At 36.9% G+C, this 18894-nt stretch overlaps 1 protein-coding gene across 1 annotated transcript; it reads right to left on the bottom strand.

Annotated features, from left to right (window-relative positions):
* Positions 1 to 1466: 1466 nt before the first annotated feature.
* On the bottom strand, positions 1467 to 14094 carry LOC121379160 (alpha-L-fucosidase-like). The gene is given in 8 exon segments (XM_041507655.1): positions 1467 to 1902; positions 2647 to 2817; positions 4341 to 4473; positions 7166 to 7263; positions 7658 to 7791; positions 9999 to 10129; positions 11469 to 11575; positions 13739 to 14094. Coding segments are annotated over 8 exon segments (1386 nt in total). The 3' UTR covers positions 1467 to 1646.
* Positions 14095 to 18894: the final 4800 nt, after the last annotated feature.

Genomic DNA, 18894 nt, shown 5'->3' with positions numbered 1-18894 from the left:
TGGAGATTACTGTCCCAATACAAAGTCTACTGTATCAATGACCTGATTAAGTCTATTGGTGGGCAAGGCATTTAAAGGTGGTAGAATTTCTTGTTTGTAATTTCACCATGATATCATATATTTTTCAATCATATATCGTATTTTGTTGCCTTTTATTGGTATTTTTATGACCATTGCTTGCAAAACTGGACTCCAAATATGAACCACAGTCAGTAAAGATGTTATAGTTTTTGGACGTTTCTTCTTCCTCTTCATCATTAAGCCGATAGGCCAAACTGTCAACAATATATATATAAATTGTTGATGGATGACAATAGCAAAAATCTCAACAATACAATTGATTTTGAATTCTTCCAACCCGACGTTTTTAAGTCGTCAACGTGGTATCTTTACCAATTACACCCTTCACTGGAGGAATGTTGGCTTATATATATTCTAATTCATGTTTGGATATCTGTGTCTGCCCCAAGGAATAAACAAGATTTTAGCAGTACATTGTATTTGAACATTCTTTGACACAATACTTATTGTATTTGTATACCAGTTTGAAATCACAAAATGGAACATTTGGTTATACAATATTCTTTAATTTGGTGGATTATCAATAATTCAGTTTAGTCAAAACATAGAAGCATAGAATTAATTGATAATAGTTTGTTTTGTTTTTTTAATCTATACAAATCCATATTAAATATTCGGACATGCTCCCACTCCCCCGACCAACCAGTTTCTCTGTTTCTAATTCTTGATGGAGAAGGCAGAAATATTAAAAATAAAAGTAATTTCTTATAGGTACATGTGCATTATCTAGTCAGTTTTTCCCATTTCTCTATATAGAGAGATTTAATATATTTTTAATCTTTACTCAGTGTAACCCACCATCTTGAATGTCACGTCCTGGCTCAATGTCACATCCTGGCCCACACTTTGAATGGGTTATTTTAATCATTTAATACAACCAGTCATCATTATACCTTATATTTATACTTGAAACATTGAGAAGGAGGAGAATTAAAAAAGATTTAAATTTCTGAAAAATAGTTTTTAAATAAAACTAACTTTTATATGTCAAATCAGCCAAGACGTGACATTATATATTTTGAAAAAATAATTTAATACTAATTATGATATGAAAAAAGACAAAGTAGTATTTTCATATGCAGTATATTATAGATATGATGTCCTGATACCTAATTTTTAAATTTGGCATAACAGTAATGAAATACTAGCAAAACACAAATGTCACGTCCTGGCTTACAAAAATTCAAACCCATAAAACATAAGTAAATTAGCAATAAATATATATTTTATATGCTTACGGGTGTTAACTTTAAGTTAAAATAAACATGTAGTTTATCAGATCATTTTTAAATTTCCACACCCACGGACCAAATACTATGGAATGGCCCTTTTCATAAACCACAATCATACATTTTTATAATTATTTATTTATATGTATAAATCAAAATGTGATGTCACAAAATACATCATCAATTATATATTACATAAAAGAAAATATGTTATAGAGTCCTGAATTTTTACTAATAATTATACCAATTAAAACTAAATGTGTTCTTTCTGGAATAACATGGACATTGGTTTTAATGGTATAATGTTCATAAAGGATGAAAATACACTAGTTTTATTTATGCATTTTTCAGGCCCGTCATTTTAAATGTACACGCCCACAGACAAGGCATATCCTCAATATTTATATCAGGTGCATAAATCTCAATTCCACCAACCACTCCCGGCTTGTATTTTAGACTTCCAGAGTATCCAAGGAGACTGACCGTTGTATCAGTGGAAACCACAGGATCTGCCAGAGTAAGGACTGAAGATGGCCACTTTATAGTTATGGCATAGACTTCAGTTCCAGACGTCCCAGCCTTGCTAGTGTACCTTTAACACAACAACATAATATAACAATTTAGAAACAATACTTTTACAAAAATACAGAATAAATGTCTGCTATGACCCCCTACCCACTCGCCTAACCATCTCTCTCTCTCTCTCTCTCTCTCTCTCTCTCTCTCTCTCTCTCTCTCTCTCTCTCTCTCTCTCTCTCTCTCTCTCTCTCTCTCTCTCTCTCTCTCTCTCTCTCTCTCAGAAAACCTATTATGGGTGTAAACTTGATATTCAACAGATGTAATGTACACACATGTATTGTTTAAATGTCCATGTATATACAGTTGTACGTGTAAAACAATATGCCTAGATTCGGACTACATGTACACATCCCTGAAATCAATGCCTCATTATAGGATATTAAACAAGCTGCCATTTCCTATTGTGTTTATGTCCCGAGTGAAATAATTTTCTGTTGTCACGAGTGAGTGACAATGAAAATGATTTCACAAGGAACATAAACCTGATATGAAATGGTAACAAGCTTTATATCCTATTTATTACTCATAATTGATATTAATTTATATCGCTCGACTCGTTAGGTTGACTTTCATGTAAGGTTGTATGTAGTGCACCAATCGATGGCGTTGAAGTGTTACATCTCACTTGACGATCTTGTGGGATGTATCATTTTGATATTTACCAAGATATTTTGACCATATGGGTAATACTAATCTATATTTGACTCTACTCATCTGCTACAAAGAACCACAGACCACTAAAGATTAAAGAACTTACCACACCCCGGGTGTCATGGAGTCGTTTTGATATTTCCATGGCTTGGTAGCGTAAATAGCATCACCGTTCACATCCAGCCATGATCCCATTTGTCGGAGTCGCTCCTCAAAAATTGGTGCAATTGTTCCGTAGGATGTGGGACCCACATTCACCAGAAGATTCCCGCCAAAACTATAAAATATTTACAGATTTTCTGGGAACATACATGACAATCAGGACATGAAAAGTACAGTGTTTAATGTTAAATATTGGTTTAGTAGAGTCCAGACTCAAGCTCCATAAACGAAATACTTGTCTAACAGTTAAAGGCCTGTTCTATAAAAACGAACAAACAAACTAAAAACTGAACACTTGTATAATTTAGTTAAAGCCTAGACTATAACTTTGAACACTGGTACAGTAGAGTAAGATTTGTGTTTATATGATACCACTAGAATACGTTGATTAATTATCCATTGGCTATGGGTGTCATAAACGTTGAGATTCTGACATGTAGTCTTCAGAGGAAACATGTTATTTTTTCCATTAACAGCAAGGGATGTTGGATATGCACAGAAAGAGCAACACATACCAACGCCTTTCATATGCCATTTGATATACCACTGGTAGTAGATAAGACCTGGGCTTTATAAAACTTAGAAAACTGGTACAGTAGAGTTATGATCCATCCTCTTTTCATTTATTTCAATCAACTTATTTTCGTTCTAGCACGCTGTCTGATAGTGGGTTAGTTGTTAATTGTTAGTGAGAAAGAAGAGGGTGTAGTGGCCTTACACCTACCCACTGAGTCATTAAAACTTGCTCTGAATGGGAGGCGGTACCGGTCTGCGAACCCTGTACCTACCAGCCTTTTGTCTGATGGCTTAACCACGACGCCACCGAGGCCAGTGTCCATCCTCTATAAAACCTTCAACACTGGTCTAGATGAGTTGGGGCACAGACTTACTTAACATGTGAATACCAGTCTAGTAGAGTTCCAGCCCATATAGGATGTGCCAAGCATACGTTTTCTGCTGGTCACCAAGACTAACAAAAAATTATGTCACAGAGTGGCAGGCTCACAACATGTCACACAGCTACTGTCCATAGATAAGTACAGGTGCATGTATGTGCTGGGGTATCATTAAACAAACATTAAAGGGACAGTTCTGAGTTGTAACATGTTTCCGACCAATAGTGCCTTTTCGATTACGTAACATACAAATTAAATACATTTTCTTATTTAAAATATTAGTGTCTGCATTTACAAAGTGTTTGTTGTTGGCTTAATGTTTGTAGTAGCCCAAACCGGAATTTACTTCGTATGTACGAAAAAATATATATATATCACGAATTAAAGTAGAAACTGAGTGCTACAAACAGTAGTATACGACTACAAACACATTCGATATACAGACACTGGTATTCTAAACAAAAACATTTATTAAGTATGAAATAGTAGTCGCCAACAAGGCTCTGTTATCGCAAACATCTTACAATGGCTGCAAACTCAGGACAGTCCCTTTAATTAAAGCTGAATTTTACAAATATATATCATTATTAAATTGCAAGAAAGCTAATTTGAAAATCAGAAATACAATTCTTTATAGAGCACTAATTATGTTGTATTTCATTTAGCTTACTGAAACTTCTTAACAAGTTCACCAAATTGTTAATAATGTTTCATTCCCTGATTAATGTAAAATGATTACTACCTGACAACTTCAATAAGCAAGGCAATGAGTTCCTTTATTGAATAAAGTTCATCCACAGTTGCAGTGCGTCTGTATCCCCAGGAAGATTTATCAATAGCCATACAATTCTCCCATTTGTGAGGCATCAGTTTGCCTGAAAAACAAAATCGGAGGCCTTGGAATTGACAAAGCTCCCTTCAACTGTTTTAAGCAACAATTCGTCATGCTTGCAAGTCATTTTGCATTGTACTGCAATTTAGTGAATTAAACACATTTTTTAAAATTTTGTTTTGTTTAACGACACCTCTAGAGCACATTGATTATTAATCATCGGTTATTGGATGTCAAACATTTGGTAATTCTGACTCTTAGTCAATAGAGAAAACCCGCGACATTTTAATGCAGCAAGGGATCTTTTATATCCACTTTCCCATAGACAAGGAAGCACATGCCACGGCCTTTGTCCAGTTGTGGTGCACTGGTTGGAACGAGAAAACCCCCAATGCAGTAATGGTGGCCAATTATAAAAGAATGTTGGCTTACTGACTGCTTAAAAAAGTAAAAGAAGTTAGGTACGTGAAAAGTGTTTAAAGTTTGACCAACATTTTAATATTAAATTTCAAAAGCCGACAGTTAGTCAGCTTAAAAAAAGTAAATGGAGTTTGATATGTATATTTTTAAACGTTTGACCAATATTTTAACATTAAATATCAAAAGTCTATATTTTGAGATGCATTTACTCATAGTTGCTAGTTCCACTCTTCGCTATATATTTACCCTTATTTGTTACAGATATATACACATTAATTTATTCAACACATAATCTTTGCGTAATTAACTCAATAATATAACAATTGTAATGTGCTGCTGTATAAACCGTGGCTTCCTCAACAATATAACAATTGTAACGTGCTGCTGTATAAACTGTGGCTTCCTCAACAATATAACAATTGTAATGTGCTGCTGTATAAACCGTGGCTTCCTCAAGAATATAACAATTGTAATGTGCTGCTGTATAAACCGTGGCTTCCTCAACAATATAACAATTGTAACGTGCTGCTGTATAAACCGTGGCTTCCTCAAGAATATAACAATTGTAATGTGCTGCTGTATAAACCGTGGCTTCCTCAACAATATAACAATTGTAATGTGCTGCTGTATAAACATTGGCTTCCTCAAGAATCAGGGGCGAGACGTAGCTCAATGGTACAGCGCTCGCTTGATACGCGATCGATCTAGGATGGATTCCCGTCGGTGGGCCCATTGGTATGTACTATCCTGTCTGTGGGATAGTGCATATAAAAGATCCCTTGCTGATAATAAAAAAGAGTAGCCCATGGAGTGGCGACAGAGGGTTTTCTCTCTCAATATATATGTGGTTCTTAACCTCATGTCTGACGCCATATAACCATAAATAAAATGTGTTGAGTGTGTCGTTGAATAAAATATTTCCTTCCTTCCTCAAGAATAATGAGTAAAAATAGAAAGTAAACCAAAACAAATCTATACATCATATGCCTCATTCGCACAGCTCTCTTGAGCAACATTGTATAATTATTGCAAGTCTTTTTGCATTGCTCTATGAGATCACACAGTTGCAAGAGTATTGTGAATCAAGACCCAGAACTGTAGCTACTGTCATGCTGTCAATGAATTCTGAATGCAAAACATGCGCAATAATTATTTTAACTTCAAAATCTGTCTGTCACAGTTATTAGCTTTTCCAATTTTTTTTTCTTTCTAGGAAATGAATTTGTATGGTTGTAATCTTTATGGGCATTTACTTGAAGGTATATTTTCTTTATATTATTTCAAAATAAATAGTGATTATTATACGAGCTTGTGTGTCCTACTGATTTTACGAAACGAGTGTCAGAATTATTGTATTACGAGAGCGAGAGCGAGGGTAATATATGAATCCCGACACGAGTTTCGTAAAATCAGGACGATTCACATGCGAGTGTAATAATTTTTGTATTATCCACATTATGCAAAACATTATTTTCATGAATAACAAGCAAGGATCATGTCAAAACGTTTCAAAAGTGACTAAAAAGGGACGACGAAACGACGTCATTTTTATAAGTGTTTACACTGGAGAAGGGTTGGTAGCGGGCGAGGGGTTGGTTTGGGTGTCCATAATCTTCTCTACCCAACATATATGTAGGCCAACACTGTACATTCCTAAAGATGAAACTGCTGAAGCATATATAGACAGACTGTAGGAACCAGGAGGAGAGGACCAGGGTGTCTGCACCCTCTACTTGAGTACCAAATCATTTACTTTTTTTTACCTACTATAAAAGTAAAGTAAAGTAAAGTTTGTTTTATTTAATGACGCCACAAGAGCACATTGATTTTTTTATCTTATCATCGGCTATTGGACGTCAAACATATGGTCATTCTGACACTGTTTTTTTTTTTTTAGAGTAAACCTGCTGTCACCACATAGGCTACTCTTTTACGATAAGCAGCAAGAAATCTTTTATTTGTGCTACCCACAGGCAGGATAGCACAAACCATGGCCTTTGTTGAACCAGTTATGGATCACTGGTCGGTGCAAATAGTTTACACCTACCCATTGAGCCTTGCGGAGCACTCACTCAGGGTTTGGAGTCGGTATCTGGATTAAAAATCCCATGACTCGACTGGGATCTGAACCCAGTACCTACCAGTCTGGAGACCGATGGCTTAACCACTGCGCCACCGAGGCCGGTACCTACTATATATAAACCACATACATGTACACTATAGCGCCCCCCCCCCCCCCACCCCCACCTCCCACCCCCTTCACATATAATTTCTAAGGGCCTGTAAACAGGAATAAAAATAAATGATGCACTTACCAGGATTGAACTTATCAGTACAGTCCCAGAATCCACCGTGTCGGCAGTTTGTATTGTTTCCCCACCGATCATTTGTAATAATTTTGTCCTTTACTGGGCTGTCGAATTAAAAACAGACTGATTAGTCAAACATGGTAACCAAAAGCAATCCTAAGTTAATCGATATATGTTATAAACATTTTCAAAAGTGTGCAAAGAATATTCCTACTTCCACTACCCTCACCCTTCTAGAAGTATACATCAAAAATGTTTTGGTAAAGGATATTGTTTGCTTGTTTTTTAATGTGTATGCTCCCTCCCCCCTCAACTCAGTGTACCATTAGTGTTATGACATTGCCCAGTTATTTATAATAGAGAGACCATAGTTTCGGGTTTTTTTTACTTTGCCTGTATATTTCAGTATTTTTGTCAGTTAGCTGTAAATCATAGTTTAGATCGAAGTGAAAAGAACACAAATTGTGTGAACTTCCTTTTAAACAACAAGAAAATCACCTTTCATTATAGAGCCAGGCCAAGAAGATTGTAGAGTTCCAATACCAGTCTGGACCCACCCAGTTCCCATCAGACCACAACAGATCAGGCTCGTACTTGTTGACCAGTTCATACAGCTCGGGGAGAATCTTTCTCTGTGAAATAAACATCATACCGGTTACCACATATGATACCGATTGACCAGTTCATACAGCTCGGGGAGAATCTTTGTCTGTGAAATAAACATCATACCGGTTACCACATATGATACTGATTGACTAGTTCATACAGCTCGGGGAGAATCTTTCTCTGTGAAATAAACATCATACCGGTTATCACATATGATACTGATTGACTAGTTCATCCAGCTCGGGGAGAATCTTTGTCTGTGAAATAAACATCATACCGGTTACCACATATGATACTGATTGACTAGTTCATACAGCTCGGGGAGAATTTTTCTCTGTGAAATAAAATATGATACTGATTGACTAGTTCATACAGCTCGGGGAGAATCTTTGTCTGTGAAATAAACATCATACCGGTTACCACATATGATACTGATTGACTAGTTCATACAGCTCGGGGAGAATCTTTCTCTGTGAAATAAACATCATACCGGTTACCACATATGATACTAATTGACTAGTTCATACAGCTCGGGGAGAATCTTTGTCTGTGAAATAAACATCATACCGGTTACCACATATGATACCGATTGACCAGTTCATACAGTTCGGAAAGAGTCTTTCTCTGTGAAATAAACACCATACTGGTTACCACATATGATACCGATTAGCAAGTTCATACAGCTCGGGAAGAGTCTTTCTCTGTGAAATAAACATCATACCAGTTACCACATATGATACCGATTAGCAAGTTCATACAGCTCGGGGAGAGTCTTTCTCTGTGAAATAAACATCATACCCGTTATCACATATGATACCGATTGACAAGTTCATACAGCTCGGGGAGAGTCTTTCTCTGTGAATAAACATCATACCCGTTATCACATATGATACCGATTGACAAGTTCATACAGCTCGGGGAGAGTCTTTCTCTGTGAAATAAACATCATACCCGTTATCACATATGATACCGATTGACAAGTTCATACAGCTCGGGGAGAGTCTTTGTCTGTGAAATAAACATCATACCGGTTATCACATATGATACTGATTGACAAGTTCATACAGCTCGGGGAGAGTCTTTCTCTGTGAAATAAACATCATACCGGTTACCACATATGATACTGATTGACTAGTTCATACAGCTCGGGAAGAGTCTTTCTCTGTGAAATAAACATCATACCGGTTACCACATATGATACTGATTGACAAGTTCATACAGCTCGGGGAGAGTCTTTTTCTGTGAAATAAACATCATACCGGTTACCACTTATGATACTGATTGACTAGTTCATACAGCTCGGGAAGAGTCTTTCTCTGTGAAATAAACATCATACCGGTTACCACATATGATACTGATTGACAAGTTCATACAGCTCGGGGAGAGTCTTTCTCTGTGAAATAAACATCATACCGGTTACCACATATGATACTGATTGACCAGTTCATACAGCTCGGGAAGAATCATTCTCTGTGAAATAAACATCATACCAGTTACCACATATGATACTGATTGACTAGTTCATACAGCTCGAGAAGAGTCTTCCTCTGTGAAATAAACATCATACCGGTTATCACATATGATACTGATTGACAAGTTCATACAGCTCGGGAAGAATCTTTCTCTGTGAAATAAACATCATACCAGTTACCACATATGATACTGATTGACTAGTTCATACAGCTCGAGAAGAGTCTTCCTCTGTGAAATAAACATCATACCGGTTATCACATATGATACTGATTGACAAGTTCATACAGCTCGGGGAGAGTCTTTCTCTGTGAAATAAACATCATACCGGTTATCACATATAATACTGATTGGTAATTTGATTCACTAGAAAGTTTTCAAAATAAAATATTTTGTAAAGGACATATATTACCGGCTTAGTATAATTCGTCATTAAGATTTTATTTGTGTCAGTAAACAGTGATAATAAATGAAAGGTAGTCTTAATTAACCAAACATAAAAACATTGTCCTCTGTCATTTTAAACATTATACATTTTATACAGTGTATGAATATTAATTTAATTTTAACATGGTTTTTATTCTTGATTAGCTCAAAAAAATTGTCTCTTTACGATTTGTTTTTAGACTTAAAACTTACTTCATCAGTGTATTATCTGTAAAAATAGTTTCTCTCTATTATTTTTGTTCAGGACTTGAGTCCTATAATAATAATTCTTACTTCAATGAAGTGTATGGTTTGTTAAAAACAAACTGTATCCTACCATAACAAAGTCATTTGTCTGAAATTTGTTTGCCTGGTCCTGCAGAAACAACGGGTTGAACAAGTCGTATAGACAATAGTACACACCAAAGTGAATGTTGGTTCGATTTCGAATGGCAGAAGCCAATTCACCTGTAAATAAACACAATCTTCTAAAAACACCGACTAGTCTACATCTGGCTAAAGTAAAGTTTGTTTTATTTAACGACGCCACTAGAGCACATGGGGGGGGGGGGGTGCAGGCCGAATCTGCATAACAACATTTATTCATATTAGCATTACTATTGTAAATAGGATCCAGGTTAGCATACTTTGCCCGAATAACTGTATTTTATTTTTGCCCGAATCTGAGGTTTTTCTCCAGCATTCGGGGGTCAGTTCATATTAAACCCCGCCCATACTACCCCCACCACCCCCACCCCCGTCATGTACGATTATGTCCAATGGAAAATACCTTATACATCGCTGGTTTTACATTTGTTACCTATATTCAATATTTGTTTTCTATACGTACGCATGAAAACAACTCCAAACAGTGTCTTTGACTGTTTGAAAAACGTATAGTATGGGATATTCAAACATAATTCATAATAGGAACAATGTATCGTTACTAGTAATGAGTGACAAAGCTATAATCAGTTTGTGTGTGTGTGTGTGTGTGTGCGTGTGCGTGTGGCGTGTGTGGTGTGTGTGTGTGTGCGCGCGCGCGTGTGAGTATGCATGTGTATATGCATATATATATATATATATATATATATATATATATATATATATATATAATGTATGTGGGCATATGTGGATGTGGATGTGTGTACATATCCAAGGATGCGCAGTTCTGTACGTATATATAAAGGCGGGACGTAGCCCAGTGGTACAGCGCTCACTCCATGCGCGGTCGGTCTGGGATCGATCCCCGTCAGTGAGCCCATTGGGCTATTTCTCGTACCAGCCAGTGCACCACGACTGGTACATCAAAGGCCGTGGTATGTACTACCCTGTCTGTGGGATGGTGCATATAAAAGATCCCTTGTGTGTTTTTTAACCATATGTTTGACGCCATATAACCGTAAATAAAATGTGTTGAGTGCGTCATTAAATAAAACATTTCTTTCTTTCTTTCTGTACATATATGTGTATGCACAAAGTTTGCATGATATATTTTATTAATTTAATAAAATCGATATCAGTATATGGTTTGGAAACAACAACAAAAAGAAATATTTGATAAAAACATCATTTATATCACAATTTTTATTTTATTTAAATAGCTGTTGCTACTCGTTGCTTATTCGTTCGTTCGTTAATTTGTTCATCCATCCTTCGTTTATTTCCTCGGATCGCCGTGTCCTATTTAAATTTGATCTACCTGTTACCAGTTAACTTAAAAATCATTATTTTGATGACGTAGTTTATGCATATAACTATACGTTAGATATACATGATATTCTATTTTTAAGTAATGGTTCCGAACCTACGAGATCCCGCTTAGGGCCCACATCCATAGCGTTCCAATTCCAGGAGTATTTAGACGGCCAACTTGCGAAACCTTCAACATGCTTGGTTACCTGAACAACGTACCTGCAATAGCAAACGAATAACAAATGTATGTGTTTATAGTTGTTACGAAGGAAATCGTTTATTTAACGACGCACATTTTATTTACGGTTATATGACGTCTTGCATATGGTTAAGGACACCACAGATATTGAGGGACGAAACCCGCTGTCACCACTTCATGGGCTACTCTTTTCGATTAGCAGCAAGGGATCTTTTATATGCACCATCCCATAGACAGGATAGCACATACCACGGCCTTTGATGTACCAGTCGTGGTGCACTGGCTGGAGCGAGAAATCAAAGTTGTTAGAGAGAAAAAAAAACATATGGCCTAGCCTGGATGGGAGCAAGAACCGGGATGTGAACCCAGTAGCCTGCCCACCAGCCTTACATTATATGAGTTGAAAAAGAAAGAAACAAAAATACATAACACCGAGGTTTCATTATATGATCAGTCGCCTTTGCAGTTACCATGGCGGTAACTAGAGGAATAGGGAGAGAGAAATAAACACACACACATACCACAACACACGCAACGCAACACATACAAACACAAGGAAATGTTTTATTTAACGACGCACTCAGCACATTTTATTTACGGTTATCTGGCGTCAGACATATGGTTAAGGACCACACAGATATATAGAGAGGGAACCCGCTGTCGCCACTTCATGGGCTATTCTTTTTGATTAGCAACAAGGGATCTTTTATATGCACTATCCTAGACAGGATAATTAATACCACGGCCTTTGTTACACCAGTTGTGGAGTAGCCTACTGGCTGGAACGAGAACGAGAAATAGCCAAATGGGGCCACCGACGGGGATCGATCCTAAACCGACCGCGCATCAAGCGAGCGCTTTACCACTGGGATACGCCCCCCCCCCCCCCTCCCCCACCACACACACACATACACATCAGGCCTGAACACAGTTTTCGAGGGGCGCATAACTCTCGAAAAAGAATAATTGTTTGGTAAGGAAAAACAAAATTAATATTGGGAGTGACGGTTTGATTGGCCGAGCTCACATTTACCCTGATAGTACATTGAGTTTTTAGGTGGGTTTGGGGGCATGCTCGATTGGAAAATTGTTATAACTATATGTCCTGAAATGCAATAAAAAAGAGAAAAAATTATCTATAGCAGAGAGAGTTACAACTTGATTAACATTAAAACGTTTAACAGCGAAAACCCCCAAATATTTTGTCAAAAAAATCTGTATTTATAAACAAAGTGCCAGAAATGCCATTTGTACCGGCCTCGGTGGCGCAGTTGTTAAACCATCGGACTACAGGCTGGTTGGTACAGGGTTCGCAGCCCGGTACCGGCTCCAACGCAGAGCGAGTTCTTAAGGGCTTAATGGGTAGGTGTAAGGCCACTGCACCCTCTTCTCTCTCACTAACAACTAACCGACTAACAACCAACCCACTGTCCTGGACAGACAGCCCAGATAGCTGAGGTGTGTGACCAGGACAGCGTGCTTGAACCTTAATTGGATATAAGCACGAAAATAAGTTGAAATGAAATGAATGCCATTTGTGGTGTATTTAAGTATACTCTATACATCTTTATTTCGTTGAATGACACCACTAGAACACATTGATTTATTAATCATCGGCATCACAGTTCCTAGTTCTAGATCAACAGTCTGTGGTGTTTTCTCTCGATGATAACTGGGGGAGGGGGGTGCTTTTTCAGTTTCGTTTTGTTTTTATCTAATTTCAGATTTTGTATGTATGTGTGTGTAAAATAGTTTTCAAAAATTAGATTGGATACGATCCAGATGACTTTTATTTTATAAAAATGACCTTTATTGTAGGTACAGTATAGGTTTTAGCTTTTTTAAATCATTTCAGCTGTTATTTCTAAATGGATCTCACATCCCGGCGAAGACACGTGGAACTGGTTCTTCATCAACGTCAGTATCAATAAGCCATCTCGGGTCATCAATACTATCGTGGTGATCTAATGTACACGAGCGTGAGTGCATATAAGTCATCTCGGGTCATCGATACTATCGTGGTGATCTAATGTACACGAGCGTGAGTGCATATAAGCCCTAAACTATTTTGTAGGTACAGCCCTGAGAGAGAGAGAGAGAGAGAGAGAGAGAGAGAGAGAGAGAGAGAGAGAGAGAGAGAGAGAGAGAGAGAGAGAGAGAGAGAGAGAGAGAGAGATACAAACCGAGCTCCTGCAGCTTGAAACAGATCCGCCCACTTATTGGGATCATAGAACTCTGTCTGGAACATGGGAGCGAAGTCTGCATACGTGAAGTCGGGTCTGTAGTTCTGTTTCATGAAGTTTACGACACTTGGCTTCCCATCCTTCCACAGTTGCCAAAACCATTCTGAATAGAAACTGGGGACAGAAAACACACCCCAGTGAAGAAAGATTCCTATCTTTGCCTCGTCGTACCAAGATGGCAGCGGTCTGGAATCGAGAGATTCCCAGTTCGGTTCATAATGAATAGACTAACATACTGAGCATATTAGTAAAAATATAATTAAAGGACGAGGTATTTGGCCGTACATCTTGGACATATATTCAGATCTGTTATAAAACCGTTCACGTTATCACTTTATCTTTATGTACTTGTGAAAAGATAAAATAATCTTGTACACACTTGGACTATGTATCCCCTACATTTGGTGTTACACACATACTTTATTGTGTTATCTTAAAAATAATGACAAGAAGATCATGATTTGTTTCAGATACAAGATAGTCGAAACTGAGAACATTGACATAGGAATTGCAGGGGCGAAGGCTGGGGGGGGGGGGGGGGGGGTTCGGGGGTTCGGACAAAACAAAATAGAAAAAGGTCCACTTGGTTCATATTAGAACACATCCCCCCCCCCCCCCAGTTCCAGATCACGCTACGCCCCTGAATTGTGGTGGGGGTGGGGTGGACTGTGTCCCAAATCGAGAACCAAAACATATCAACAGAAAACAGTTACACTGTCACAACGTCACGCAATGTTCTTGTTTTGAAATCTCTAGATACAGATGGCCGTATAATTTATTTATTTTTTTGCCTGAAATAATGACCCCTTGTACCACCCCTCTCCCTTCATGCGCCCCACCCCTCTGTCTCCCTCACTCTCTCTGTCTCTCTCTCTCTGTCTGTCTCTCTCTCTGTGTGTCTCTGTCTGTCTGTCTGTCTGTCTGTCTCTCTCTCTCTCTCTCTCTCTCTCTCTCTCTCTCTCTCTCTCTCTCTCTCTCTCTCTCTCTCTCTCTCTCTCTCTCTCTCTCTCTCTCTCTCTCTCTCTCTCTCCATACTGTTTATTATATTTATTACGTCAATATGCATCATTTGATATTTTGACTGGTTGTTTGTTGTTTTCAAGCTGTTTTGTCGTTTGGCTGGGGGGTTTTCTATTTTGTTGTTTGCTTCTGTTTGTTTGTTTGTTGTTGATTATAATGATGATTTTTTGGTAGGCTTACTCTGACCTCTTATCGTTATTATTATTATTTATGTTATTACAACTTGATTTTCGTGCTAAATATCCAATTATGATTGTCTTTGGCACATGCAGCTGTCTGGACTACCTTAAAACGTAATCGGGAAGAGGCTTAAAAACTGCATCACTGCATGAAACATCGTTGGAGCAAACTACATGTGTATATGGTATACATATAGTTTTAGCTTGTTTGTTGGTGTTTGTGTGTATGTGTGCGTGCGTGCGTGTGCGCCGTTAAAAGAGTATTTAATTTATTTCCCAATGGGCGAGATCTAGCTCAGTCGAGGTATCTAGAGCGTTTGCCTGAGGTGCCAGTGGTAAAGCGTTCGCTTGATGCGCGGTCGGGTTGGGATCGGTCCCCGTCGGTGGGCCAGTGCACCACGACTAGTATATCAATGATCAAGGGTGCATATAAATGATTCTTTGCTATTAATGGAAAAATGTAGTGGGTTTCCTCTCTAAGACTATATATGTAAAAATTACCAAATGTTTGACATCCAATAGCCGATGATTAATAAATCAATGTGCTCTAGTAGTGTCGTTAAACAAAACAAATTTTAAACTTTTGCTTTGATCGTACAATCAAACCCTCTCAGTAGAACGATTCTCCGATTGTTTTTCCAGTCTTAACCGGTGACCCACGACTGGTATATCAAAGACTGTGGTATGTGCTGTCCTATTTATGGGAAACTGCATATAAAAGACCCCGTGTTGGTAATGTAAAAACGAAGGGTCTTTCCTGTAAGACTATATAGGCATATGCTGGAATTATTAAATGTCTGACATCCAATAGCCGATGATTAGGGGTGACTATTGCGGTCAGTTTTACTATAGCAATAGTATTGCGATATTTAAAATACTATTGTTATAGTATTACAATAGTGATAGTACTATTACAATAGTATTGCAGTACTATTGCAAAAGTATTGCAATATTATTGTTGATTCTTAAATCGCTTGATAACAGTACTATGAATAGATATTTCGCTAAACTATTGTGAGTGTGTGTGTGTGTGTGTGTGTGTGTGTCTGTCTGTCTGTCTGTCTTTGAGTATGTGTGTGTATGTACGTATGATTATGTTTCTATATATGAATGTCTGTGTTTATTTGTAATAATGTCAAGAGGTAGTCAAATCATATTTATTAAATTTTTAATATAAAGACCCCACATTGTTGTTGTTGTGCTTTCACTGTGCATACTATCAAAACTATCGATAGTTGAGCAAACAATTGCGATAGTTATCGGTAGTTGAATTAACTATCAATGCATTGCTATCGAGGCACCGACTATCGCAACATATCGATAGTTCGATGTATTGTTACACCACTACCGATGATTAATAAATCAACGTGCTCTTGTGGTGTCGTTAAAAATATATAAATGTAAAAAGAAAAAGAAAAAACAACTTTATTTTTTCTTTTCCCATGACATCGTTGCGCTAAGGGGCGGGACGAATCCCTGTGGTAAAGCGTTCGCTTGATGCGCGGTCGGTCTAGGATCGATCCCCGTCGGCGAGCCCATTGGGCTATTTCTCGTTCCAGCAAGTGCACCACGACTGGTATATCAAAGGTCGTGGTATGTACTTTCCTGTCTATAGGAAAGTGCATATGGGTCATTCTACAGAAAGCGTCACTTTTCAAAATACAAATTCAAGATAAAACAATTAAAAAATATATATTTTTATTGTTAACTTTTGGAAACTAGATAAACAAAGAAACATAAAATTATATCTGGCCACGCAGAACTGTAATCGGCTTGCACGTGCAGACTAGACACATGTTACTCTATGAACAAGCTCATTATGTCATTGGTGTTACCGGACAAGTTGGATAGTTCAGGAGTGTGATCCAGTTGGTTTATAGTGATCAAGAGCACATGGGTGCGTTATTTGGGTGTTCTTAATAACATATATGTAATAACTTTAGAATTAAAAACTATCCAAGGGTGTGCATTTCCACATGGATATTCTGTATGTGACTTAAATTATACACTGTGACAGTTTTAATTATTTAACAATATGGAGTCCTCCAAAATAAATTTCATCAGTCATAAAGGTAGAAGGTATGCTTTCCTAAATAAACCATTTAAATTTCAAAAATAAAGTTTCTTGAAAAATGACAGCTAAAATAGTCTTGCGTAACACCAATGACAAAAAAGTAACACCAATGACGTGTAACACCAATGACATTGAAGACTGTATCCTTGAAACACTATTATTCTTGAGACTACCACTACTTATTAGCAAAAGTATGTAATTAATATTTCCTTAAATGTTTTTTTCTGTTTTTGTTTCTTCAGCCTAGGGGGGCCTATAACTATTAAAGGCCTATTAGAATAATTGTGTGTTACTGTATTGATAAGATACGGCCGGTCAGACAGTTTTAAAAAAAGACACTAAATTATGACACAGAATTATAATTTCGTTTAAATATTAAATTAAACATTTATTCATTCATTCATTTATGCAGTTATTTTCATGCTTATATTAAGGCTCGAAATCAGTTTTACTGTATACTTGTATTCCCAATAACGAGTAAAAAGTTGTAAACCTACTTTTGCTTTTACGCAAGCGCTGCAAAACTACATTAAATGTTTCAAATATTTTCAGAAAACGAGAACGCCTTATAAATATGTGATGTCATTCTTGTTTTCAGTACATACACTATACAGCAAATCAAACAAATTATGTCACTATTCAAGAAATAAATCATACGAACTGCGTCATTATTCAAAAGAGTTATCTCTTTCCTTTTAACTAAAACGCTATTTTAATGCAGGATTTTCAATATTTAAAGAAATAAGATTTAAATAGCCTTTATTGGAAATGAAAACATACCTAATGTAATTTTCCGATATTTGACTACAACTTGGTAATACATTTTCGGTATGATTTTAACTTTTCTTTATGATAAAGTTAACTTCTTAAACAAGAAAACTAACTGCGTTTAGCATTTGCAAAAAATAACATTTCCGCGCATGCGCGGTTCGACATTTTAAGTCAAGTGGGCCCGACATCGGTAATTTTAAGGAATAAACAAAAACGACTCTTAGTCAGTTCCACGGGGAACGCCTTTTTTCATACTATGAAATTTACTACATGTTATTTATTTCTGAGTCGATTGTTTTGTAAACTGGACACAAAAAAATTGTATTTATTTTTTATTTTCAAAACACTTTTACTTGTCCTCTTACGTCAAACCAAACTGAAATTATTAACAAAAAACACTTTTATAGAAGGATGGGACGGCCTAAAGGGTACGTGACGTCACTCTGTAGCTGGTAACACCAATGACAGGTAACACCAATGAAAAATAAGTGCATAATTAATTCATGCTCTCTAAAGAAACAGTTGAGAAAACTGAAAAAGTGCATGTTGTAGCAGACATACGATGTCTATAATAAGATACAAAAAATTTCTTCAAATTATTAACCATTACATAAATACGATTGTAACACCAATGACAGTGAATAAACCTACCTTTATATTTTGACGACACATTCCTGACATTTAAAGAAAACTATTCACAACTGTTCATATGTCGCATGTTTTTGACAAATACGTTTGATGGCCGATATCTACAGGTGGAATGTTTCATCCAGAGAGCATTTAGTTTCTTTTGTTTTCTCGTAAGTATATATAGTAACACTAATGACATAAAACTCAAGGGACAAGCTTATATTGCCCACCATCTTTTGAATACGAAAAATATTTACAAGATTCCTTCTTTAGTGAGTAAGTCGGCCATCAGTACGTATTACATTAAAGGTATTCAGTGTTACGTCTTCTGTTAAATAGTTTAACAGTGCATGTTATGTATAGTGTTGTGCTTGGGACAGGTAACACCAATGACATTTTACACTAATCTCGAATAAAATCTC

The sequence above is a fragment of the Gigantopelta aegis genome, chromosome 8, assembly GCF_016097555.1.
Source record: "Gigantopelta aegis isolate Gae_Host chromosome 8, Gae_host_genome, whole genome shotgun sequence".
NCBI classification, from domain to species: domain Eukaryota; kingdom Metazoa; phylum Mollusca; class Gastropoda; order Neomphalida; family Peltospiridae; genus Gigantopelta; species Gigantopelta aegis.
The sequence above is the reverse complement of the archived record's forward strand: the minus strand, read 5'-3'. Positions and strand labels throughout refer to the sequence as shown.